A 25694-nucleotide genomic window follows, 5' to 3' on the forward strand; every position below is an offset into this window, starting at 1 on the left:
TGCAGCCTGCTGCTGCACTGCACAACACGCTGCTGCCCTCTTCAACTGAACTGCCTGACTGACTGAATAGTTCCGGTGCGTCGTGCGTGTGTGCGTCATGACAAAGAGGGAAGCGTTTAATTTTTAAAATGTTACGCTGCCGCACACAGGACCAAATCCTGCCCAGTCAGTGGCCCACCCAGCGCAACACTGACTGAACGCATGGATTTATTTTAGTTTGTGATACATCGACCGGCTCTTCACCGGAGGCTGCAATGAAGTGCCGATATTGTGTGACACACGTTGCCACTATGTGAGCTGGCGCTCAGGTATGTCTAGACCCGGCCCTGATAAAGAAATGTTGGTGCTAAGCTCCGGAAAGCACCGTCTCAAATTAAGCACTGCTGGAAACTACACCCAGATGTATCCTCCCTGATAAAGAATCTCTGGGGCCCGATCCAGGTAGATCTATTTGTCAGCAGATTAACGTCCCAAGTTCAGACATATTTCAGTTGAAGACCAGACCCAAACGCAGCGTCTGTGGATGCCTTCCTTCAGTTCTGGGGGAAGAACAAAATCTATGGTTTTCCCCTCATCTCCATGATTCAGAGAGTGAAGTGGTAGGTGAGAAAAGAATCCTGCTGTATCATTTTAGTAACCCCCTTTTGGAAATCACAAGTGTGGTTTCCCGGGGTAATGGCACTTACGATAGATATCCCACGTCCAATCTCGACATCCTTGGGTCTTCTTTAAAGCCCAGAGGGAGAGGAACACCCTTCTGTTCTAAAAGGGAAGATGAACCTCTTGTCTGGAAGATTTCAGTGGATCAGAGAGATATTCAGGCCTTCTGAGAGAAGCTAAAAGCTTACTGAAGGAATCATGGACAACAGGAACTAGGAAAAGATATAGGGATATCTGGAATAAATGGTGTAGTTGGTAAATGGGAAGGAATGTAGATCCAGTGGAAGCCCTTTTTTGCAATTAGCCAACTATTTAGCATGTCTCTTTGATTGTGGCCTATCCTACAGAACAATAAATTGGTATAGATCTGCAATCCCTTCAGGGCATGCTCTGGTTAACAATCTGGCCATTGCTAGTATTGCTTTTAATTAAAAGGGCGATGAAAGGGATAAGATTGAAAAGGCCCCCTAAAGCACGGTACGGACCCCTCTGGGATGTCAATCTGATCTTTAAACTTTTTTCTCTCTCTCAAACAAATTTCTATTAAACTTGCTACCCTATTATGCTTAATCTCCTTCAGAAGAGTTTCAGACATTCACACTCTAGAATTATCTAACAGATTCCATTCAGCAGAAGGCATAAACTTCGACATTTGGAAGAGAACAAAGACTCCGTATTTTATCCTTTCTACGAGTGTGAAAAATTGTGTGTGGTAAGATGTATGAAAGTAAAATAGCAGATCTCGGATCTGATGGTTTTGACCAACTACTCTTATGATATGTGAAACCTCTTAAACCAGTTTCTACAGCTACATTAGCAAAATTGATTTGGATGATTATGAAGGAAGCGTGTATAGACCTATCCAAGTTCAGGGCACACTCTTCAAGAGGAGCTATGGCTAGTAAACAGCCGACTGGTCAAATGCAAACACCTTTGCAAAGTTTTAATGAAGACCAGCAGAGCATGTTAGTAATCTAGCCTTAGTTGGCTTTAAACATTCATAATGGTAGTCTCCGGTCTTGTAATGAAATCACAATCCTCCAATTAATATGCAGAGAGAATCTTGATTTAATTAAAGACAACAGAAGCTAACATTATCCCTTTCATCTCCTCACCCGAGGAGATGAAAAAGTTCGGGAGTAAGATTTCTATGTATTTAGAAAAATTTAGAAGTGTATTTTGTAGTCATGACTAATGTTTCTTTGCCTTGTTATTAATTCCTATGAGATTTTCATTTACTGTGAGAATCTGTCTTTTACATTTTAGATAATAATGCATGAAAATCAACAGAAGTCATCAAAACGGTTTACCTCTTGTGATATTACAGCTAAAAGATGAGGATGAGATTCTACACATGATATTTATAGTGTCCACATGAACATTCTATTTGTTAATGATGTATTAGTATTGTTTAAAAGGCTGCATGTTTGGGCAGCAATAAAAGTTATTGCAAAATGTTAGCCTCCACTGTCTTTAATGAAATCAAGATTCTCTCTGCATATTAATTGGAGAATCGTCATTCTAGAAATGTGCAAGACACATGCAACCTTAGAAAATCTGATTGTATGGCAAATCTATCAAAATGAGTAAGTGGTTGTCATCCCTTTTAAGTGTTCGAGGGAAAAACGCCTACCAATCCTACAGGCAGGAAGACACCACCGGACCTGCTTGACTTTGAAAATAATTAAAAATATTATTGGAAAATTGGACAAATTTGAAGCATTGTTTAACAATTCCTGTTCTACTATTTTGACTAAGTTGAAAGATTTTGATAACAAATTTGAGATTCTCTGCAAGGCCTCAGGGGTTGTTCAGCCTTTATCTACCCAACTCGTACCTAATAGAGACCGATCATCATCATTTGGAATAAGGCTGGTTTACAGGCCAAACTGAACAACTAAGACTGGCTGCAATTTTCAACCAGTATGATCTGTTGTCAGGACACATGGGAAGGTGCACCAAGATACCTTAATGGGTATTCTAAAATTTGTCGCCCTGCAATTTTGTCTCTTGCTGGCAGCACTACGGAAGGTCTCACTACATTTGGTTATCTTAAACTCCCTGAATTGCTTGTTAAAAACTTGTTTTTATGCCATATTTTCAAATATTGATATTTCAGCTTTATAAATCTTTTGACATCTTGCTGCTACTTTTTCATCATAATATCATTGATACTGAAGCGACTTAAGAGGCTGATGAGTTAGAAGGCCATTTGTCGAAAGTCAAAATAAAGCTGTGATTTTGTGGATAGGGGATTTAATATTAGAACATGTAATGCAGAAACCACCGTAGTCTGTGGGCTGCATGATGATCCAGATTCACGGTTTACTCACATTAGTCACACACCCTAATGGGATGCCAGGATCAGAATAACTTTGTCTAACATTCTAGTCTTTGCACAGGGTTTTAGGACCTCTACTTACAAATCTCCTCTAACTTTTCACAGTATAGGTTCAGGTACTGTGATCAATCATGTTTTGTTCTAATCTAATTTAATCCTCTTTCTCTAAATCACGACGTGGCTCCAAGTCGTAACAGTGATCATAATCCTCTTACATTATATTTGCAAAATGAACTCATCATCATAGTCACTAAGGCCCCATTCAGTCACTGAATTCACAAAGATTAGGGGGCTTAGAATTGAATGGAACCAAATGGATGAGGCTGAATTTCTGGTGGATTTTATGGAGAACAACCAGGAGTAGCCCAGCTGGAGAACTCTATAGCCATCTGTGATGCATTGAAGCATTTATGTCTCTTGGTGTTTATATTTCACAAAAACCTACTATGAATGAACAACCCAGTGTTGTTAACTCTGGTTCAATCAGGTCTATTACTCTGCCCACAAAAAACTTTAATTTCCACAAAGGGAGCGCCCCCGGGATATGACAAAAGTGAGCTCAGCCAAGAAGGCCTATAAGGGATCTATCACAGCTAGAAATATCAACATAAAGGCCAGAGCATGGGAGGATTTGGACACGGCGGTGACAGAGCACAGATGGATACTGTCATTCCAGTCGCTGAGTGGGTTGGACATTTTTCTAAAATTTTTGGTCCAGGCTTCCAGATTCAAGGACTTCGGAACAGTGAATTAATTACCTACTTATGATTATGAAGTAGCCATTCTTTTGAGCCAATCCATCGATTACAATAATGTGAAATTGCCCATTGAAGGAGTCTTTCAGGGAAAGCATCGGGCCCGGATGGGATTCTGGTGGATTTATTTAAAGATGATTTTTCATTCTGGGCCCCTATTGTACGAAATGTTTTAAAGGCCACTATAGTAGGCCCCTTGCTTCCATCATGACAGGAGGCAGTTGTCCCCATATTAAAAATAATCTGGAATTTTACAAATGCCAGCCTAGTTGCTACCGCCCTATCTCATTAAAATCTTGGGTTGAGTGGTATTTTCGAAACTTGAAGAATGGGCGCACGATAATGAAATTTTGTCAGATGTACAGCTAGGGTTCAAACCAGGAGTTGGTATAGTGGATCAGAGCTTCAACCTTGACCTCATCATACAAAAATATGTCAGACTTAAGAGAGAAACTATGCACCGAGCCTTCATGATCTCACTTGTGCCTTCGATTCAGTGCAACGGCCCAAGTTATGGAATACCATGGAGGGCATGGGGTGCGATAAGGCCATTGTTGGCTTATTATGCCGGCTACACTAGCAGACATCTGCTAAGATCCTACATAGCAAAGAGGGCAATTTAACCCCTAAAATAAATGAGTCTGTATTTTAGGCACCTTTTCTGTTTTTACTGTATATTAATGGCCAGGAAGTTTTTTTTACAAAAGTGTTACATATATTGCTAACATCGGCTCCCACATAGTCCCAGTCCTCTTGTATGCAGATGACACTGACTGCCAACGGTCTGTAGATTCGTTTGGATGCTTTTAACACTTTTATGTCTGATCTGGGTCTGAAGGCAAACCTCACTAAGGGCCAGATGTGTGACTATTCCATTTTGTGAGATGGAAAGTGCGACATTTTTGCGACTTACAATTTGCAACTGGCAAAATGGAATGTAAAACAATGTTTGCGATTCCTAAGGGGGTCGCTAAAGGCCCACCTCATTACTATTAATGAGGTGGGACGCAATTTGCGGCCTCTTAGGAATTTCTCATCTCACAGGGATGGTGGCCTGCTGAGGCACAGCAGACCACCATGACCCTGTTTGCTTTTTTAAATAAAGCAACTCTGTTTTTTCAAATGCAGCCCATTTTCCCTAAAGCAAAAAAGGATGCATTTAAAAGAAAAAACTGAAAAGTTTTATTTTTTAAGGGTAGTCAGTGGTGTGTGGGACCACTAGCTGCTCTTAAAAAATATTTTCACATACACTCATAAAGAGGAAGGGCACCCTTGGCATGCCCCTTCCTAATAGTGACTCGCAAACCCTATTTTCTGAGTCGGTAATAGATTACTGACTCACAAAGTAGAGTTTGTACATACCACAACCCTTTCTAGCGATCACAAACCGGCCAATTTCCCAGTTGCGACTGCTAAAAAGGGTTGTACATCTGGCCCTAAATCATTTATTATGAATAGAATATTGAGTAAAGAGGTAGCCAAAGTTCTTAATTTTACATACTCGTGAATCCTACTGAATGTAGCTTTGAATTGGAAATGTCTTTTAAAAATCAGAACACTCAAATTCCAAAGATCTGTTGGTGCAGTTATTCAGTTTGCTGAGAGGCTTGGTCATTAACCAGTTAAGCAAAATGAACTTACATTATATTTGCAAAATGAACTCATCATAACAGTCACTCAGGCCCCATTTAGTCACTGAATTCACAAAAGATTAGGGAGCTTAGAATTGAATGGAACCAAGTGGATGAGGCTGAATTTCTGGTGGATCTTATGGAGAACAACCAGGCGGTAATCAATTGTAGCCCAGCTGGAGAACTCTAGAGCCATCTGTGACGCATTGAAGCATTTATGTCTCTTGGTGTTTATATTTCACAAAAACCTACCATGAATGAACAATCCAGTGTTGTTAATTCTGGTTCAATCACGTCTATTACTCTGCCCACAAAAAACTTTAATTACCACAAAGGGAGCGCCCCCGGGATATGACAAGAGTGAGCTCAGCCAAGAAGGCCTATAAGGGATCTATCACAGCTAGAAATATCAACATAAAGGCCAGAGCATGGGAGGATTTGGGCACTGCGGTGACAGAGCACAGATGGATACTGTCATCCCAGTCGCTGAGTGGGTTGGACATTTTTCTAAAATTATTGACCCAGGCTTCCAGATTCAAGGACTTCGGAACAGTGAATTAATTACCTACCTATGATTATGAAGTAGTCATTCTTTTGAGCCAATCAAACGATTACAATAATGTGAAATTGCCCATTGAAGTAGTCTTTCAGGGAAAGAACCGGGCCCGGATGGGATCCTGGTGGATTTATTTAAAGATGATCTTTTGTTCTGGGCCCCTATTGTAACAAAGGTTTTAAAGGCCACTATAGTAGGCCCCTTGCTTCCATCATGACAGGAGGCAGTTGTTGTCCCCATATTAAAAAATAATCTGGAATTCTATAAATACCAGTCTAGTTGCTACCGCCCTATCTCATTAAAATCTTGGGTTGAGTGGTATTTTCGAAACTTGAAGAATGGGCGCACGATAATGACATTTTATCAGATGTACAGCTAGGGTTCAAACCAGGAGTTGGGATGGTGTATCAGAGCTTCAACCTTGACCTAATCGTACAAAAATATGTCAGACTTAAGAGAGAAACTATGCACTGAGCCTTCATGATCTCACTTGTGCCTTTGATTCAGTGCAACGGCCCAAGTTATGGAATACCATGGAGGGCATGGGGTGCGATAAGGCCATTATTGACTTATTATGTCGGCTACACTAGCAGACATCTGCTAAGATCCTACATAGCAAAGAGGGCAATTTAACCCCTAAAATAAATGAGTCTGTGTTTTAGCACCTTTTCTGTTTTTACTGTATATTAATGGCCAGGAAGATTTTTTTACAAAAGTGTTACAGATACTGGCAGAATGGAATGTAAAACACTGTTTGTGATTCCTAATGGGGTCGCTAAAGTCCCACCTGATTACTATTGGTGGGACGCAATTTGCGACCTCTTAGGAATTTCTCATCTCACAGACACAGCAGACCACCATGTCTCTGTTTGCTTTTTTAAATAAAGCGACTCTGTTTTTTCAAATGCAGCCCAATTTTCCCTAAAGAAAAAGAGGATGCATTTAAAAGAAAAAAATGAAAAGTTTTCTTTTGTTCATTTTTTATTTTTTAAGGGTAGGCAGTGGTGTGTGGGACCACTAGCTGCTCTTAAAAATATTTTCACATACACTCATAAAGAGGAAGGGCACCCTTGGCATGCCCCTTCCTAATAGTGACTCGCAAACCCTATTTTCTGAGTCGGTAATAGATTACTGACTCACAAAGTAGAGTTTGTACATACCACAACCCTTTCTAGCGATCACAAACCGGCCAATTTCCCAGTTGCGACTGCTAAAAAGGGTTGTACATCTGGCCCTAAATCATTTGATATGAATACAATATTAAGTAAAGAGGTAGCCAAAGTTCTTAATTTTACATACTTGTGAATCCTGCTGAATGTATCTTTGAATTGGAAATGTCTTTTAAAAATCAGAACACTCAAATTCCAAAGATCTGTTGGTGCAGGTATTCAGTTTGCTGAGAGGCTTGGTCATGAACCAGTTAAGCAAAATGACCGAACGATGAACAATAGTTTTAAAAGAAAGCTTGTCTCTTCCACAATCCTCACCTGCCACCTGGTACCATGCTGAGGTGGGTTTGGGTTTTGTTGAAGTTTACATTAACTTGCAACCTTTACTATTATGGTTGAGAGCGCCTGGAAGAAACCTGAAGCCCATTTCACTAAAGCAATTTTATTAGATGTCTTGCCTTAGAAAATGCCCCAGAATGTCCCTGATTGACAAATATTAGGGAAACCTCCACTTACAAGAACTATACTCAAATCCCCAGAGTTCTCTACACTTAGTCCCAGATCTGTTTAAATGTCTGTATTTTAAAAAGCATTTTAAAGCATGAATTACAAACAAGCTATCCGGGTTTATCTTAGTGGACTTTTAATGTGAACTCTGCACTGGAGGCAGACCTCTGGTGTGAACTCTGCACTGGAGGCAGACCTCTAGTGTGAACTCTGCACTGGAGGCAGACCTCTAGTGTGAACTCTGCACTGGAGGCAGACCTCTGGTGTGAACTCTGCACTGGAGGCAGACCTCCAGTGTGAACTCTGCACTGGTGGCAGACCTCTAGTATGAACTCTGCACTGGAGGCAGACCTCTAGTGTGAACTCTGCACTGGACCTCTAGTGTGAACTCTGCACTGAAGGCAGACCTCTGGTGTGAACTCTGCACTGGAGGCAGACCTCTGGTGTGAACTCTGCACTGGAGGCAGACCTCTGGTGTGAACTCTGCACTGGAGGCAGACCTCTGGTGTGAACTCTGCACTGGAGGCATACCTCTGGTGTGAGCTCTGCACTGGAGGCAGACCTCTAGTGTGAACTCTGCACTGGAGGCAGACCTCTGGTGTGAACTCTGCACTGGAGGAAGACCTCTGGTGTGAACTCTGCACTGGAGGCAGACCTCTGGTGTGAACTCTGCACTAGAGGCAGACCTCTAGTGTGAGCTCTGCGCTGGAGGCAGACCTCTAGTGTGAGCTCTGCGCTGGAGGCAGACCTCTGGTGTGAACTCTGCACTGGAGGCAGACCTCTGGTGTGAGCTCTGCACTGGAGGCAGACCTCTAGTGTGAACTATGCACTGGAGGCAGACCTCTGGTGTGAACTCTGCACTGGAGGCAGACCTCTGGTGTGAACTCTGCACTGGAGGCAGACCTCTGGTGTGAACTCTGCACTGGAGGCAGACCTCTGGTGTGAACTCTGCACTGGAGGCATACCTCCAAATTATCCCAAATGAATGGCTCAGGTTTCTTCTCACAAGGTTACGCTTTAATATTGTTCATTTTTTAGTTCATTTAATTTTCCCAAACAAGGAGCATTGTTTTTTCCTCTCCCCAAATGGCCCTGGGATGGCAGATCCAAACAGGGCACTTTGTACTTTATTCTATTCTGTAAACTCTACATAATTCACAGAAAACGTTTTCTTATTCCCTTGTTGCGTAGTTTTAATATCAGATTGCACAAGGTGGCTTCCTCCTTAGTACAGCAACTAGGAACCCCGGAGTTGTGTTATGCAGTGCTAAATTATACTAATGTTGTTTATGGACCCGGGCCGTATTATGCATTTTCATCGTTTGAACTGGGTGCTCACATTAAAAGGTGCACTGAGTGCAAACAATGATAGTGTGCCTTATAATGGTGAATGTGCTGCCCCCAGTGCAGCTGCAAACTCGTGCACCCCTAGGGGCAGTGCATTCATGTGAAAACACGGAGCAGCTTCTTGCAGCCACTCCGTGAGTTCACAGTGCAGGTGGCACCCTGGGGGGGTTTCCCCCCTCCAGAGGGCTGGTCTTAGCGGCCGCACTGTGAGTGCGCCCCTGAGAGCTTCTTTGCCTCTGCACCCATGTTTGTAATATGGCACGGATGCAGAGGCAAAGGATTCCCCTTATTTGCATTGGAGATGCCCCTATGCAAATGAGGGAATGCCCCCCTGAAGGTAGCGCTGGTGCTTTAAGTGAGCCAGCGCTATCATTAATTCTGAAGGGGACGCACAAGTGTCTGAGCCCCTTTCTGTAATACCAAAGTACCCTGGGGGTGCACAAATTGGTCGTAAATGCCTGTTGTGCCCTCGGGGCACTTATTGTAATATGGCCCCAGGAAGAGATATTGAATGTAGAGTGTTTTATGAGATTATTTTTAATACCATTCTGCTGCTACTTTGTATAATATTTTTAACTGCTTTTATTATTTTCCTGTTTTCATGTATATTAATATGCACTTTGATGGTTGTTAATACAGCCAAATAAAGTATGATTTGACCTTGATCTTTAAGCAATTGAAATAGGAAATGTTAGCATCAATACAGACTCACATTTTTCCATTTTGTATGATTTACGATGTGGGTGCTTTGAGTGACTTTTGTTACTTATCTTAGAAAGTGTAGGAGTCTTATTCTTTACTTCTGCTCTTTTTTTAGTTCCTCCTAGAGATGTGACCTCCAATGGACACAGATGCCCAGACTGCTTTGCACAAGACACCGTCGAGGGATGTAAAACTGATAAAACAATCGAATGTGTGGGGCAGGAGACAGAGTGCTTCGATTTTCGTGGGAAAGCCAAACGGCCAGGTGAGTGCCTCGTCCATGTTTGGCTGCCAGAAGCAGCTGCTCGGCGGTGAAAGGTTTGGATCCTTGCTATTGGAATGTCTTTTCAAATGCTCTGAAATAGGCATAGTGTTAGTATATCCATTTTATGCCTGGACTGGTGCCAAATTTTCTGCTTAGTAAGATAATTGAATAATTCAGGTTTATGGACCCCTTGGACAGCAAAATCTCTGAAGCATTAAAGCAATTGGCTTGGTTTGGAGTTGAGTGGTAAAGGAATGTGCTTTATGGTTGATTTACAGCACAAATCTTTACCATGCATGTCTTTACCATCCATGGTAAATTTAGTTAATGTAAGTATATGAATGGGTAGTGGGTGTATATGGCGGTCGTCACTGGGTACTTCAAGTTAGGGACGTGTTTCCATAAGACATGCATTTCTTTGTGTTGCTAATAACTTTGGTGCCATTTGATGAATCTCCATGAAACGTACCCAAAAAAAGATATTTTTTGACTAGTTTTCACAACGGGGTCAAAGAACAAAAGGGTCCCAAAACTCGTTTTTACCATTCATTTTTCCATTACAAATTTAGACACAGCTACAGCCTAAACTGCTGATAGTATTTGCACCAAATTTAGCAGAAAGCTAGCCTGGAAAGAGTGCTTTCTGTGGTTTGGTGTAAATCCTTTCAGTATTTTATTTAGCCCTTTGTGTTTAAAAACTATCAAGGGATGCCGAGTCTCTGCAGATCCGACAGATCTCCTGCTGAGATCTGGTTGGCTGCAACCACATCAACAAGAAAATGGTAGCCATTGTAGGACTCGGGACTCAGAGTCTTACAAAAGTAAAGTAAAAAACGTAATTAGGCAGGGAACAGATACCCAGAACCCTAGGCCTTTGGCCAACAACACTTTTTAAAATAGTTTGCCACAAATTTATAGAGGGTCCACAAATCCACTGTAAGATAAAAAAAATTACAAGCAATGGCACCGGAGGGACACTGCACTTCTTTCTGGGAGAGGCCGGTGCACATGACCTATACCCCTGACCAATTTAGCCCGAGGTACCCCATCCCCCAGGGCCCAACATATTTTTAGGGGAAGGGGGCATGGGAACTCATTTCCTGGGCCAATTTGGATCCAGTGACTTCATCACCCAGGGTACGACATCTTTTTTAGGGTGAAGGGGGACACACAGCCCCACTCACCCCATCTGTGTCTATATATGTATGTATAAGTGGATATATATATATATTCACTGAAAAAACCATAGGTTTCACACACGTTATAGTTAGGAATTAGCATTTAAAAAACCTTGCAAATTCACTGAAAAAACCATAGGTTTCACACATGTTATAGTTAGCGGAAATTTTACTGATAAAAAACCAATGAAATTCCCCCGTTATAGTTAGTGCAGGCAACTATAACTCACGTGACCGCAATCCTCTGCTGATGCTAATACTGTATTTAGACACTTATTTGCCCATGTCTTCTTCCATACATTTTTAGCTATACATATATTACAAATATTTTTTTTTCATAAAGACACATATGTCATCAGCAGAAGATTGCGGTCGCGTGAGTTATAGTTGCCTGCACTAACTATAACGGGGGAATTTCATTGGTTTTTTATCAGTAAAATTTCCGCTAACTATAACATGTGTGAAACCTATGGTTTTTTCAGTGAATTTGCAAGGTTTTTTAAATGCTAATTCCTAACTATAACGTGTGTGAAACCTATGGTTTTTTCAGTGAATTTGTACGGTTTTTTAAATGCTAAGTTACTTTACGCCATTCGTGGCGTGCAAGCCCACTTAACGCAGTTTGTTCCGTGCACGCACGGTGCGCTTCGCGCACCGTGCGCGCACAGTGAGCACGCGGTGCGCTTCGCGCACCGCGCGCCCACTTTACGCAGTTAGTGCCGTGCACGCACGGTGGGCACGCGGTGTGCTACGCGCACCGCGTGCCCACGTTACGCTAGATGGGCCATGTACGCACGATGCGCTTCCCGCACCGTGCGCACATGGAGGACATATGATGCACTTCGTTTTGAAAGGTAATATTTTAATTTTTCGTATATGTTATAAGCCATGCACAAATGGTGCCCTTCGGGCACCATTTGCACACGGGGTGGAGAGAGTGTGGATAATTTTTTTTTTTATTATTTTTTTTTTTCATATTTTCGTTTAACTCTTCTTTAATAAGCCATGCACAATTGGTGCCCTTCGGGCACCAATTGCACACAGGGTGGGGAGAGTGTGGATAATTTTTGTTTTTTTATAATTTTTTACCGTACGCGTACGGTAAGCGTAATCGGCGAAATTAGCGAAAAAATTAAAATTCCGTTTTTGGCCTTGGGGGATCTTTGGGGACTCCCTCAACATTGCTATGTGTGTGGGAGCTGTCTAAACAGCCCCTTTACATGTTTTTGTGCTTTATATTTTAAACATCACTCTCAGTGCGAGAGAGAAAATGGCGGCCGCCGCTTCCTGGTTTCGGCCGATTCGAAATGTTTACTAAGATCTAAGAGCCAATCAGAATCGCGCTCGCGCACGCCACCGTACGCGTACGGTAAGCGTACCGTAAGCGCACCGTAAGCTGGCTCAGATATATATATTGATTTAAAGGCTATTTTCACAGAATCTACTGAACAGATTACACCAAACCTACAAAAGGCACTTCCTTGACCTGAGGACTACCTCTCTGACAAATTTCTAGTAATTCTGTTCAGCCGTTCGGGCTGTAGCCCTGTCTAAATGTCCTATGGAAAAATGCATGGGAAAAACGCGTTTTGGGACCCCCCTTTTATCTCAGCCCCCGCTTGACGAATCCCCCCGAGACTTTCAGGGTAGGAGCGGAGCGTAGCGCCCCACCTATTTTGAAAACTTCGCGAGGATTCGTGGACCGGCGCCAAAGTTATTCAAAATAGAATGTTGCGGATTTCCTATGGAAACGTGGTCCTAACTATAACTACCTACTGGCGACCGCCAGTAGGTAATATATATATATCTATATATACATATATATATATATATATATATATATATATATATATTCACTGAAAAAACCATAGGTTTCACACACGTTATAGTTAGGAATTATCATTTACAAAACCTTGCAAATTCACTTAAAAAACCATAGGTTTCACACATGTTATAGTTAGCTGTACATTTCACTCGTAAAAAACCAATGAAATTCCACGTTATAGTTAGATCAGGTAACTATAACTTGCGCGCCCACAATAAACTGCTGATGACGTCACATAGTACATCACTCATGACATGGTCAGTGACATCACTCATGACATCAATGATGACATCTGAAATTACACATTGTGGATTGCGGTCGCGCAAGTTATAGTTACCTGATCTAACTATAACGTGGAATTTCATTGTTTTTTTACGAGTGAAATGTACAGCTAACTATAACATGTGTGAAACCTATGGTTTTTTAAGTGAATTTGCAAGGTTTTGTAAATGATAATTCCTAACTATAACGTGTGTGAAACCTATGGTTTTTTCAGTGAATTTGTACGGTTTTTTAAATGCTAAGTTATGTATTTATTTTTTATTTTTTTTTCTGGTTTTTCACTATGCGCGCAGGGTGTGCGCATAGTGAAAAAAATTCGCGCACCGTGCGTGCGCAGTGGGCGCTCGGTGCGCTTCGCGCACCGAGCGCCCACGTTGCGCAGTCCATGCCGTGCGCACCTCGCCTTTTTTTACGCAGTAACATTTGTTTTTTTCTCCCTTGTGGGTCCTTTAATTTATTTAATAAATGTGATTGTTACTTCTTTATTTTATTTTTTTATTTTTTTTGCCGTGCGCGTACGGTAAGCTTACCGTACGCGTACCCCGCGATTTTTTTTAAAAATTATTAAATTTATTTTTCGTACTTTTGGGTCCTTCTTGGACTCCCTGACAAACACAAGGGGGTCTGCAACTCTCTTCGTTGCCCCCGTTTCACGTTCCCCACCTTTGTTTCTCAGTGCGAGAGACAGAAAATGGCGGCCGACACTTCCTGATTTCGACCGATTCGAATGTTTACAGTCATGTAACCACCAATCAGAATTGAGCTCGCGCACGGTAAGCTTACGGTAAGCGCACGGAGCGCGATTACAGATATATATATATTTATTTAAATGCTATTTTCTCAGGACCTACTGAACAGATTTACACCAGACCTACAAAAGGCACATCCTTGACCTGACGACTACCTCTCTGCCAAATTTCAAGTAATTCTGTTCAGCCGTTCGGGCTGTAGCTGTGTCTAAAGGTCCTATGGAAAAATGCATGGGGAAAACGCGTTTTGGGACCCCCCTTTTTTCTCAGACCCCGCTTGATGAATCCCCCCGAGACTTTCAGGGTAGGAGCGTAGCGTAGCGCCCCATTAGTTTTGAAAATTTCGCGAGGATTCGTCGACCGGCGCCAAAGTTATTCCAAATAGAATGTTGCGGATTTCCTATGGAAACACGGTCCTAACTATAACTATCTACTGGCGACCGCCAGTAGATAATATATATATATATATATATATAGATATATATATATATATATGTATGCAACCAACTCTGCCAAGGGAAATGATGACAGACGTAGACTCCGTGAGGATAAAGCAAGAAGTGTTTTATTTTCACAAGAAGGCCACGACGCGTTTCGACGGCAAGCCGCCTTTGTCACTACAATATATATACTAATATATATATGTGCCAGATTCTTAGTCTCTCCATTCCTCAGGCTAAGATATATATATCTTAGCCTGAGGAACGGAGAGACTAAGAATCTGGCACATAATTATCGGCTGGATCCTGCCGAATAGACTCGTACCGCGCTGGAACAGAGCACCTACGTCGAAAAGGGATCCGATTTGCATATATATATGTATATATATATCATGCGATCAAGTCCCCTGTGAGGGACGAAACGCATCATTGCTGCTGCAGTCTTTTGGGAGCGAAAATAAATATTGCAGTACGATGAAATTCAGTGGTCCGTGCTCTTTCTTCACGCTCAAGAAGACTGGGAGAATGAGAAGGAGTGTGTATGTATATATATATATATATATATATATATATATATATATATATATTACCTACTAGGCAGGTTTCTATTCAAAAAGCGTTTTTTCTTCTCCCAATAACTTTCGCGCCGGTTGACAAATCTTCGCGAAATTTTCAAAACGTTGGTCCCTCTCCGGTCAGCTCCTATCCTAAAAGTTTTGGGGTGATTTGCCAAGCTGGGGGCTGAGAAAAAAGGGGGTCCCAAAACGCTTTTTCTCCATGTCATTTCCCATAGGAAACTATAGAAACAACTACAGCCCGAACTGCTGAGTGGAATTACACCAAATTTGGCAAAACGGTAGCCCTTGGTTCAGAAAGAGACATTTTTTTAAAATGATGTAAATCCATTCAGTAGTCCCTGAGAAATTAAAAAAATAGAGGTCAAAAAATCAATTTCCCATAGGAAACTTTAGACACGGTTACAGCTGAAACTGCTGAACGGAATTACACCAAATTTGGCAAAAAGGAAGTGCTTGCTTCATAAAGCGACCTTTTTTTTAAATAGTGTATATCCATTCAGTAGTTTTTGAGATATTAAAGAAAAAAAAATCGTTATATATCTGGGCGGGACCTAACTACAGAAGCACGAGCTTGGCTCTAATTGGCTGCCAGCACTTCAATCCAGGAAGTGTTGGCAGCCATCTTGGTGCAATGCTTTTAGGTCACGCCTAGCAACACAGTGCATGCGCTGACCACTACACAAACACAACTGCACTGCCCTAAACCCTAAAACACTACCCCAGCACAAGCCTCTACACTGCACGAACACCATTGCACTGCCTTAAAATTTGAAACACTACCCACAGCACGAACCCCTACACTGCCCAAACACCACTGCACTGCCATAAACCCTGAAACACCACCCCCAGCACGACCCCCTACACTGCCCAAACACCACTGCACTGCCCTAAACCCTGAAACACCACCCCCAACATGACCCCCTACACTGCCCGAACACCACTGCACTGCCCTGAAACACTACCCTAAGCAAGACCCCCTTCACTGCCCGAACATTACTGCACTGCCCTAACCCCTGAAACATCACCTCCAGCAAGACCCCATACACTGCCCGAACACCACTGCCCTAAACCCTGAAACACCACCTCCTCCACGACCCCCTACACTGCTCGACCACCACTGCACTGCCCTAAACCCCGAAACACCACCCCTTGCATGAACCCCTACACTGGTGGAAAACAATACACTGCCCTACACCCCAAAACACCACCCCCTGCATCACCCCCTACACTGCCTGACCAGCACTGCACTGCCCTAACCTCTGAAACACTACCCCCAGGACAACCTTCTATACTGCCCGAACACCACTGCACTGCCCTAAACCCTGAAACACCACCCCCAGCACGACCCCCTACATTACCCAAACATCACTGCACTGCCCTAAACCCTAAAACACCACCCCAGCACGATTCCTACAGTACCCAAACACCACTGCACTACCCTAAACCGTAAAACACTACACCCAGCATGACCCCTATACTACACCAACACCACTGCACTACTGTAAACCCGAAAACACTACCCCAGCACAACCCGCTACACTACACAAACACCACAGCACAACCCTAAACCCTAAATTTACCCCAAGCACGACCCCCTATACTACACAAACATCACTGCACTACCCTAAACCCTAAAACACTACCACCAGCACGACCCCCTACACTACACAAACACCACTACACTACCCTAAACCCTAAAACACTACCCACAGCACGACCCCTATACTACACAAACACCACTGCACTACCCTAAACCCTAAAACACTACTCTCAGCACGACCCCCTACACTACTCAAACACCACTGCACTACCCTAAACCCTAAAAAAGTAACCACCACCCCATGCCCAATCCCCCTTACCCCTCACTCCTCGTCGTTCCTCTCTCCTCATGGTTCCTGCTTCATGTCATCTCTGAGGGGCGGTCCATGTCGTTGCGAGGAAACGGAACAGCCTCTGTTTCCTTACAACGACGTGGATCGTCTACATTTTTTTAGAACTCATGGTCATTTACCATACATACATTTTCAACAAATTCGTTGTAAAGATATGCGTGGTAAATGACCATGCATTCTAAAAAAATGCGTAGAATGACTATGCGATGTACAACGCATGCGTGGCAATGCTTGCATTGTAATGGTATCGCGAAATAAAACATTTGTTGCAACTGCTGTTTACCGACCCTGTTTTTCAGTGAGTCGGTTTTTTGATAAATTGGGAGATAGGAATGTGTTTTTTTTACCGAAAAGTTTATTCCTGGCTGTTGTATTGTGAAAGTGTCCGCGTGGCCTGGTTTCACTTCCGGTGAGAGAGTGGAAGAGTCTGTTTGGATCTAAAGGGGTTCTGCTGTTGGACGGGGCTGGCGCGACACGTCATCAGAAAACACAGCTAATGGAAAGCGTTATCCCTGAAGTGTGGAGCAGTGCCATGAGAGGTCAACGAGTGTGCGTCCCACCACAGTATGACCGTACCGCGTGACCCATGTGCCGCCTCCAGTGTACGGAAGGCAGAAGCGGCATCCATCGCAGGTCCTCTTGAAGACTGTTGTAGCAGTAATTCTACATTTTGGAACTAGGGTATTTTAACTTTGTTGTTCCTGCCAGATACAAAGAGAAGATCCTGTGTTATTCAATGTCCTCGTTACCTTTTCTGTGGGTAGTGGTGCTTGTCACTTCGCTGCCCCGCCGGTGCACTCGACTGGGCTCCCCACCTTGTGTGCCTTCTGCAGGGCCTCTGCCCTCGGATCACTGGTTTCGGTTTCTGGAGTGGGAACATAAACAGTTGCTCCCAAAGGCCTAGCCTGAACGCTTAGGTGCATATCCCCTGCGCCAGCATTCCGAGGAAATTCTTTCCTACCTCTCCCACGTCGATGACAATGTCATAATAGCACGGCTCCGCTCGCAACACCGTATTTCGTCACAGGAGCCATAAGAGGACCTCGTCAGCGTGCTGACATCAGTTTCACCCATTTCTTTTCGTGCCACCGAGGTAAACAGGTGGAGCAAAACATTTTCACATGTGTACATAGTATACTAAATATAGATATATATATATATTCACTTAAAAAACCATAGGTTTCACACATGTTATAGTTAGGTGGATATTTCTCTCGTAAAAAAACAATGAAATTCCCCCGTTATAGTTAGTTCAGATAACTATAACTCGCGCGACCGCAATCCACTGCTGATGGCGTCACATGTTACATCACTCATGACATGGTCAGTGGCATCACTCATGACATCACTGATGACATCATCCTTGTGATAGTGTGGCGGCCACGCGAGTTATAGTTATCTGAACTAACTATAACGGGGGAATTTCATTGGTTTTTTACGAGAGAAATCCACCTAACTATTACATGTGTGAAACCTATGGTTTTTTAAGTGAATTTGTATGGTTTTTTAAATGCTAAGTTATGTATGTATTATTATTTTTTTTATATATTTATAAACTACATATTTGTTTTTCTTTTTTGGTTTTTCACCGTGCGTGCACGGTGCGTGCACCCCCGCGATTTAAAAAAAAAAAATTAAAATGTTTTTTTCTGCCTTCGGGGTCCTTCAGGGACCCCCTGACAAAGGCTAGGGGGTCAGGAACTCTTTACCCTGCCCCCTTTTCACGTTCGCCACCTTCCTTTTTCACTCTCGCACTGAAAACAAACAAAATGGCGGCCGACACTTCCTGATTTCGACCGATTCGAACGTTGACTAACATGTAACCACCACCAATCAGAATTACGCTCGCGCACGTTAGGGTGCTCGCACGGTGCGCGCACGGTGCGCGGCTATAGATATGTATGTGCTTTTAACTGCAATTTATTCAGGAACTACTGAACAGATTGACTCCATATATGCAAAAGGCACATCCCTGAGCTGAGGACTACCTCTCTGCCAAATTTCAAGTAATTCTGTTCAGCCGTTCGGGCTGTACCTTGGACTAAAGGTCCCTATGGAAAATTGCATGGGGAAACTGTCAAGAATCCCTGTCATGCGAGGGGAGGAAAACGGTAACCAGCGAAAACGGACTACATCTCCCAGGATGCTTAGCGGTTGAGAGGTTATGTAAACAGGAGAGCTGTTACGTAACTCAAGGAAAACACGCCCTTATGTAAACAGGAGAGCTGTTACATAACTCAAGGAAAACACGCCCTTATGTAAACAGGAGAGCTGTTACATAACTCAAGGAAAACACGCCCTTATGTAAACAGGAGAGCTGTTACATAACTCAAGGAAAACACGCCCTATAAAGGGAGGAACCGGGAGGTACAATGCTGTCGGATATTGTGTTTACACCGACGTACCTGCTTAGTGAAGAGCAGTGTTCCGGAGTGGTGCTCCAGTAAGGCAAGAACGGAGGTAGGTCGAGTCGTTACTCCCTGGGCCGTGTCTTGCCCCATCGTCACCTGTGAAGGACCCGGAAGCTCTACCGGATAACCATTGAGCTTCGCCTTTTGACTCGGCTGAGTCAAAGCGCAGTGGCGCTTTTGCTGGTTGGAGTCGTAACTCCCAGCCCGACCAGAGATACAGGGACTGCCAGCTGTAACGCACACCAGGAGGTGTTTGCCGCGTTACAGACTCGGAAGTCCACGGGATCGATCGAGCGGCTGCTCTCGGTTCAGTCTTCTTTGCTTGTGATTGGGGTATCGGTGACGCATCACCAGGAGGTGACTCCGCGTCCCGGTGCAGTCTGAGGAAGAGGTTGAGCGGCTGCTCCCTTCAGGTAGAGACCCCGGCTGGGTGTTTCCCTGACTCCTCGATTCTCCCCAACACTCTTCGTGCCCCTCACAGCCTACCGATTGGCATTGTCGGCCATTTCATTTCTGCCCTCTGTTGGCATACGCCGGGATCGGCGTATATGCAGAGGACGGTTAGGACCATCCGTGCTGTGGGCTGGTAACGTACTTAGCCTGGAGGATTCCAGTGACTATAACCTTTGTTTATTCCTTGTATTATTTTTGCCTTCATTGAAATAACTAAACCTTCACAAGTGGTTGCGTTCTCATTATCGTGTCTGTTAAACGATCCTGAGACGTTCAGGGCGTTACAAAATATCCGACCTTAATAACACTAACTGTCTCCCGGTCGATAACAGACATGGCAACACTTGATGATGTGCTGGCTGCTTTAGCGACCGTGCAAATTGAATTGGCTGCCTCCAGGCAAGAAACAGCCGATGTAAAAGCCAGACTGGATGCTATCCAATTGGACCCGCTCACGCCCAGCACCTCCCTCACGAACCAGACCCCTGCGGTAGTAGTGGAAATGCCGGTAGCTGTCCCCTTGGCAACACCAGAGAGGTACAGTGGGGATCCTAACACAGTGCAGGTATTCCTCACACAAGTGGCGCTACATTTATCGTGCAAACCAAGGGCGTTCCCCACGAGTCAGGCTCGTGTGGCTTTCCTTATATCCTATTTGGCTGGAAACGCGGCACAATGGGCCGTACCTCTGGTGAGCAGGGACGACCCCATCTTATGTGATTGGGGTGCTTTTCGCGAGGAATTCCTGAAGGTCTTCGACAGAAGGGCTGACTCGTACACGGCGGACCGTGAAATGCTTGAGTTGAGACAGGGATCCAACGACCTGGTGCAGTATCTCAACGCGTTCCGAAGGCTTGTTGCGGAAACCAAGTGGCCTGTTGCTAAACAGACGGCGCTCTTCCATCACGGGCTGTGCGATGAGCTCAAGGACGCCGTGGCTCATATTGACCCACAACCCAAGACATGTGAGGGCCTTATCAACCTGGTATTACTGCTGGAACATAGGCTAAGTGAAAGAAAGGGGGATCATGGGAGAAAAGGAAAATCCCTTCCATCCTATGTGACAGTGGGAAGTCCTGAAACTGCCACCGCATCTAAGGGAGAACCCATGGACATCGGCGCAATACGAGCGAGCCTCACAGCCACGGAGAAAGAGTCACGCCGTAAACAAGGATTGTGCCTATATTGTGGCAAAAAAGGCCACTACGTACGTGAATGCCCTGCCAAACCGAAGACGTCACGTTATCGGGCCAACCGGTCGGTAACAGCCGTGGTGGACGTACCGGCGGAAAACTAGAGGACTCCCAGACCAAAGAAGGGGCATCTCGGAGTCACTCATCCATCCCTTCACTTTCCAACTCGGTCACTAAGGGACAACGACACCTGTTTCTCACGGTGCACGTGGGAGTGCATGACCAGTGGATACCCGTTGTGGCCAAGGTGGATTCAGGGGCCACTGGCATGTTTATGGACCACAACGAGGCATGCAGGCTAGGGCTAGTGCTTCTTCCCAAAGCTGTACCCGAAGACGTCTATGCTGTAGACGGAAGGCGATTGGTGACGGGGCCCATCGGGCAGCACACGGGGGTCCTTCCGATGAGATGTGGGAGGAACCATTTGGAACAAATCGATTTTAACATCATCCGAGCGCCCCAATATGGCGTCATATTGGGATTGCCGTGGCTACAGAAACACAACCCCTCTGTGGATTGGCCAACACATCGCATCGAACTGACGTCACCGTATTGCATCCTGCATTGTGGAATAAGAACGGAATCCCTTGACGCAGATGAGAGCGGGAGTCAGACGGTGGCTACAGCGGCAGAAAAAGATGTGGCTCTCCCCCAGGCTTATCACAGTTTTGAGGATGTATTTGATGAGGTGAAGGCGGAAGTGCTACCACCACATAGACAGTTTGACTGCCAGATCGACCTGGTGCCAGGGGCCAGCGTTCCCAGCGGCAGGCTGTATGCCCTGACGGAGCCTGAAAACGTGCATCTCCGGGGGTACCTGGATAAACTCCTCAAGCTAGGATTCATCCGCCCGTCCAAGTCTCCGGCCGCCTCGCCACTCTTCTTCATCCCGAAGGCTAATGGGGAGCTGAGAGCCTGTGTGGACTTTAGGGCATTGAATGCGATAACCATAAAGAATCGGTACCCCTTGCCTCTCATCAGTGTACTTCTGGAACAGGTCAAGAAAGCTCGTATCTACACCAAGTTGGATTTGAAAGGGGCATACCATCTGGTGCGCATGAGGGACGGAGACGAGTGGAAGACCGCCTTTAAGACCAGGTTCGGCCTTTTTGAGTACCTCGTCATGCCGTTCGGTCTCTGCAACGCCCCGGCAGCCTTTCAGTACTTTTTGAATGAGGTATTCAGAGAGGAGTTGGATATCTACGTGGTCGTATATATCGACGACATCCTCATCTATTCGTCCAGTGTGGAGGAGCACGTACACCACGTCAAAGCTGTGCTCCAAAAGCTGAGGGAAAACATGCTGTTTTGTAAACTCAGCAAGTGTGACTTCCACGTCACATCCGTGGAATTCCTCGGAGTGATGCTGAGTCCAGAGGGACAGGAGATGGCAGAACGAAAGATCAAGGCGGTGAAAGAATGGCCGGTGCCCCAAAGCGTGAAGGACGTCCAAAGTTTCATTGGCTTCGCCAACTTTTACAGGCGGTTTATAGATGGATTTTCAGGATTGGTGGCCCCAATCACACAGCTACTGAGGAAGTCCAAGGAGTTTGTCTGGTCCCCTGAAGCGAACAAAGCCTTTGAGGCCCTGAAAAGCGCCTTTGGTAAGGCGCCGGTGTTGGCTCACCCCGATCCGGATCTCCCCTACGTGGTGGAAGCGGACGCATCGGATGTGGCGCTGGGGGCTATCTTGTCCCAACGCAACCACGACACAGGGGTGCTTCATCCCGTTGCGTACATGTCCCGCAAACTCAACGACGCCGAACGCAACTACCATATTGCGGAGAAGGAGCTTCTCGCAATCAAGGACGCCTTCACCGAATGGAGGCATTGGTTGATGGGGGCAAGACATGTGGTATCGGTGTACACGGACCATCGGAACCTACAGTTCATGACGGCCACAAGACACCTTTCTCCCAGACAGCTGCGGTGGATGATCTTCTTTGCGGGGTTCAACTTCCGCATCACATATCGGCCGGGGACGGAAAACCGGAAGGCGGACGCCCTGTCCCGTCAATCTGCAGTTAAGGAACCATTGCCTGCGACCGAGCATTCCATCATTTCCCCGAGGATGGTATTGGGGGTTATCCAACCGGATACTTTCCTGAGGGGAATAAAGAGAGGGATCAGGTCATTCGCATGGCGGAGGTGGCTCCTCAGTCACAGAGAATGGCAGCTGAAGGACGGGATACCCCTGAAGGGCAGGTGCCTATTGATACCCACGCCTAGGCTAAGGAAACAAGCATTCATCTGGTGCCATGACTCTCCATGCGCAGGTCATTTGGGCTTTGAAAAAACGGTGGCTAGCATGGGACGGCATTTCTGGTGGCCAACCATGAGAGTGGATGTCAGGAGGTGGGGACAGGAGTGTCCTACGTGTGCTACCATGAAGGCCGACCATGGCCGAACCCAAGGGCTCTTACATCCACTTCCGACCCCGGATAGACCATGGGATAGCATATCACTGGACTTCGTGGTGGGCCTACCGGTAGACCAGGGGATGACGGCAATACTGGTGGTGGTGGATTACTTGACGAAAATGGGGCACTTCATCCCCTGCAAGAGAGTCCCTACGGCCGGGGAATTGGCGTCACTACTCCTAAAGAATGTGGTACGACTGCATGGATTACCTGGGGTGATCGTGTCGGACCGGGGGTCGCAGTTTACTGCGCAATTCTGGAAGACTTGGTGCACTGCGCTGCATGTTAAGATCGCCCTGTCCACCAGCTACCACCCTCAAACGGACGGCCAAACCGAGCGCCTGAACCAAACGCTCAAACAGTATCTGCGATGTTTTGTGGACCAGGGCAGGGAAGAATGGGTCGACTTGCTATGGGTTGCAGAGATAGCCTATAACAACGCCACTCACAGCTCCACACAGTCATCTCCGTTCTATAGCAACTATGGCCAACATCCCAGGTTCTTGCCATTTCTACATCCGTTCAGAGAGGACAGGATTCCCGCCACAGCGGACAGGGTGGCACACATAAAAGACACGTTGATGCGCTCAAGGGCTGTCCTAATAGAGGCCAAGAGAAGATACAAGGCTGCGGCAGACAGGAAGAGAAGGCCCGGGCCACTGTACCGCACTGGAGACTACGTCTGGATATCCACAAGAAACATGAGGTTTCGAAAGAACAGTGTGTTCCATCCCAAGTACATGGGCCCCTATCGAATTACCAAGTGTATGGGTCCCGTGAACGTGAAGGTGTGCTTGCCCCAGTCATTGCGGATACACCCTGTCTTTCATGTATCATTGCTCAAACCAGCACCCTCCAAGCCGTCTGGGACACCTAGGCCGGTATGCGTGGAGTCGGAGGTGGAGTATGAAGTGTCGGGCATACGGGCGTCCAAATGGCGCAGGGGGAAGCTGTGGTACCTGGTTGCGTGGAAAGGCTATGGCCCGGAGGAGCAGTCATGGGAACCGGCTGAAGGGGTTCATGCTCCGCGCTTGGTCTCCTTGTTCCATCGGCGTTTTCCTGCCAGCGCTGGACCCGTGGGGAGCCGCTGAGAGGGAGGATGTACTGTCAAGAATCCCTGTCATGCGAGGGGAGGAAAACGGTAACCAGCGAAAACGGACTACATCTCCCAGGATGCTTAGCGGTTGAGAGGTTATGTAAACAGGAGAGCTGTTACGTAACTCAAGGAAAACACGCCCTTATGTAAACAGGAGAGCTGTTACATAACTCAAGGAAAACACGCCCTTATGTAAACAGGAGAGCTGTTACATAACTCAAGGAAAACACGCCCTTATGTAAACAGGAGAGCTGTTACATAACTCAAGGAAAACACGCCCTTATGTAAACAGGAGAGCTGTTACATAACTCAAGGAAAACACGCCCTATAAAGGGAGGAACCGGGAGGTACAACGCTGTCGGATATTGTGTTTACACCGACGTACCTGCTTAGTGAAGAGCAGTGTTCCGGAGTGGTGCTCCAGTAAGGCAAGAACGGAGGTAGGTCGAGTCGTTACTCCCTGGGCCGTGTCTTGCCCCATCGTCACCTGTGAAGGACCCGGAAGCTCTACCGGATAACCATTGAGCTTCGCCTTTTGACTCGGCTGAGTCAAAGCGCAGTGGCGCTTTTGCTGGTTGGAGTCGTAACTCCCAGCCCGACCAGAGATACAGGGACTGCCAGCTGTAACGCACACCAGGAGGTGTTTGCCGCGTTACAGACTCGGAAGTCCACGGGATCGATCGAGCGGCTGCTCTCGGTTCAGTCTTCTTTGCTTGTGATTGGGGTATCGGTGACGCATCACCAGGAGGTGACTCCGCGTCCCGGTGCAGTCTGAGGAAGAGGTTGAGCGGCTGCTCCCTTCAGGTAGAGACCCCGGCTGGGTGTTTCCCTGACTCCTCGATTCTCCCCAACACTCTTCGTGCCCCTCACAGCCTACCGATTGGCATTGTCGGCCATTTCATTTCTGCCCTCTGTTGGCATACGCCGGGATCGGCGTATATGCAGAGGACGGTTAGGACCATCCGTGCTGTGGGCTGGTAACGTACTTAGCCTGGAGGATTCCAGTGACTATAACCTTTGTTTATTCCTTGTATTATTTTTGCCTTCATTAAAATAACTAAACCTTCACAAGTGGTTGCGTTCTCATTATCGTGTCTGTTAAACGATCCTGAGACGTTCAGGGCGTTACAGAAACGCGTTTTGGGACCCCCCTTTTTTCTCAGCCCCCGCTTGACGAATCCCCCCGAGACTTTCAGGGTAGGAGCAGAGCGGAGCGCCCCACCTATTTTGAGAAATTCGCGAGG

General features: G+C 45.6%; 1 protein-coding gene across 1 annotated transcript in view; it reads left to right on the forward strand.

Annotated features, from left to right (window-relative positions):
• The window catches only part of LOC146808901 (uncharacterized), a 110998-nt gene that overhangs the window by 41121 nt on the left and 44183 nt on the right, over positions 1-25694 (forward strand). The window contains exon 4 of the mRNA XM_085615712.1: positions 9784-9933. Within this exon, the coding sequence (XP_085471838.1) occupies positions 9784-9933 (150 nt within the window). The remainder of the gene's footprint in view (positions 1-9783; positions 9934-25694) is intronic.

Source organism: Triturus cristatus, chromosome 7 (genome assembly GCF_964204655.1).
Source record: "Triturus cristatus chromosome 7, aTriCri1.1, whole genome shotgun sequence".
NCBI lineage: Eukaryota > Metazoa > Chordata > Amphibia > Caudata > Salamandridae > Triturus > Triturus cristatus.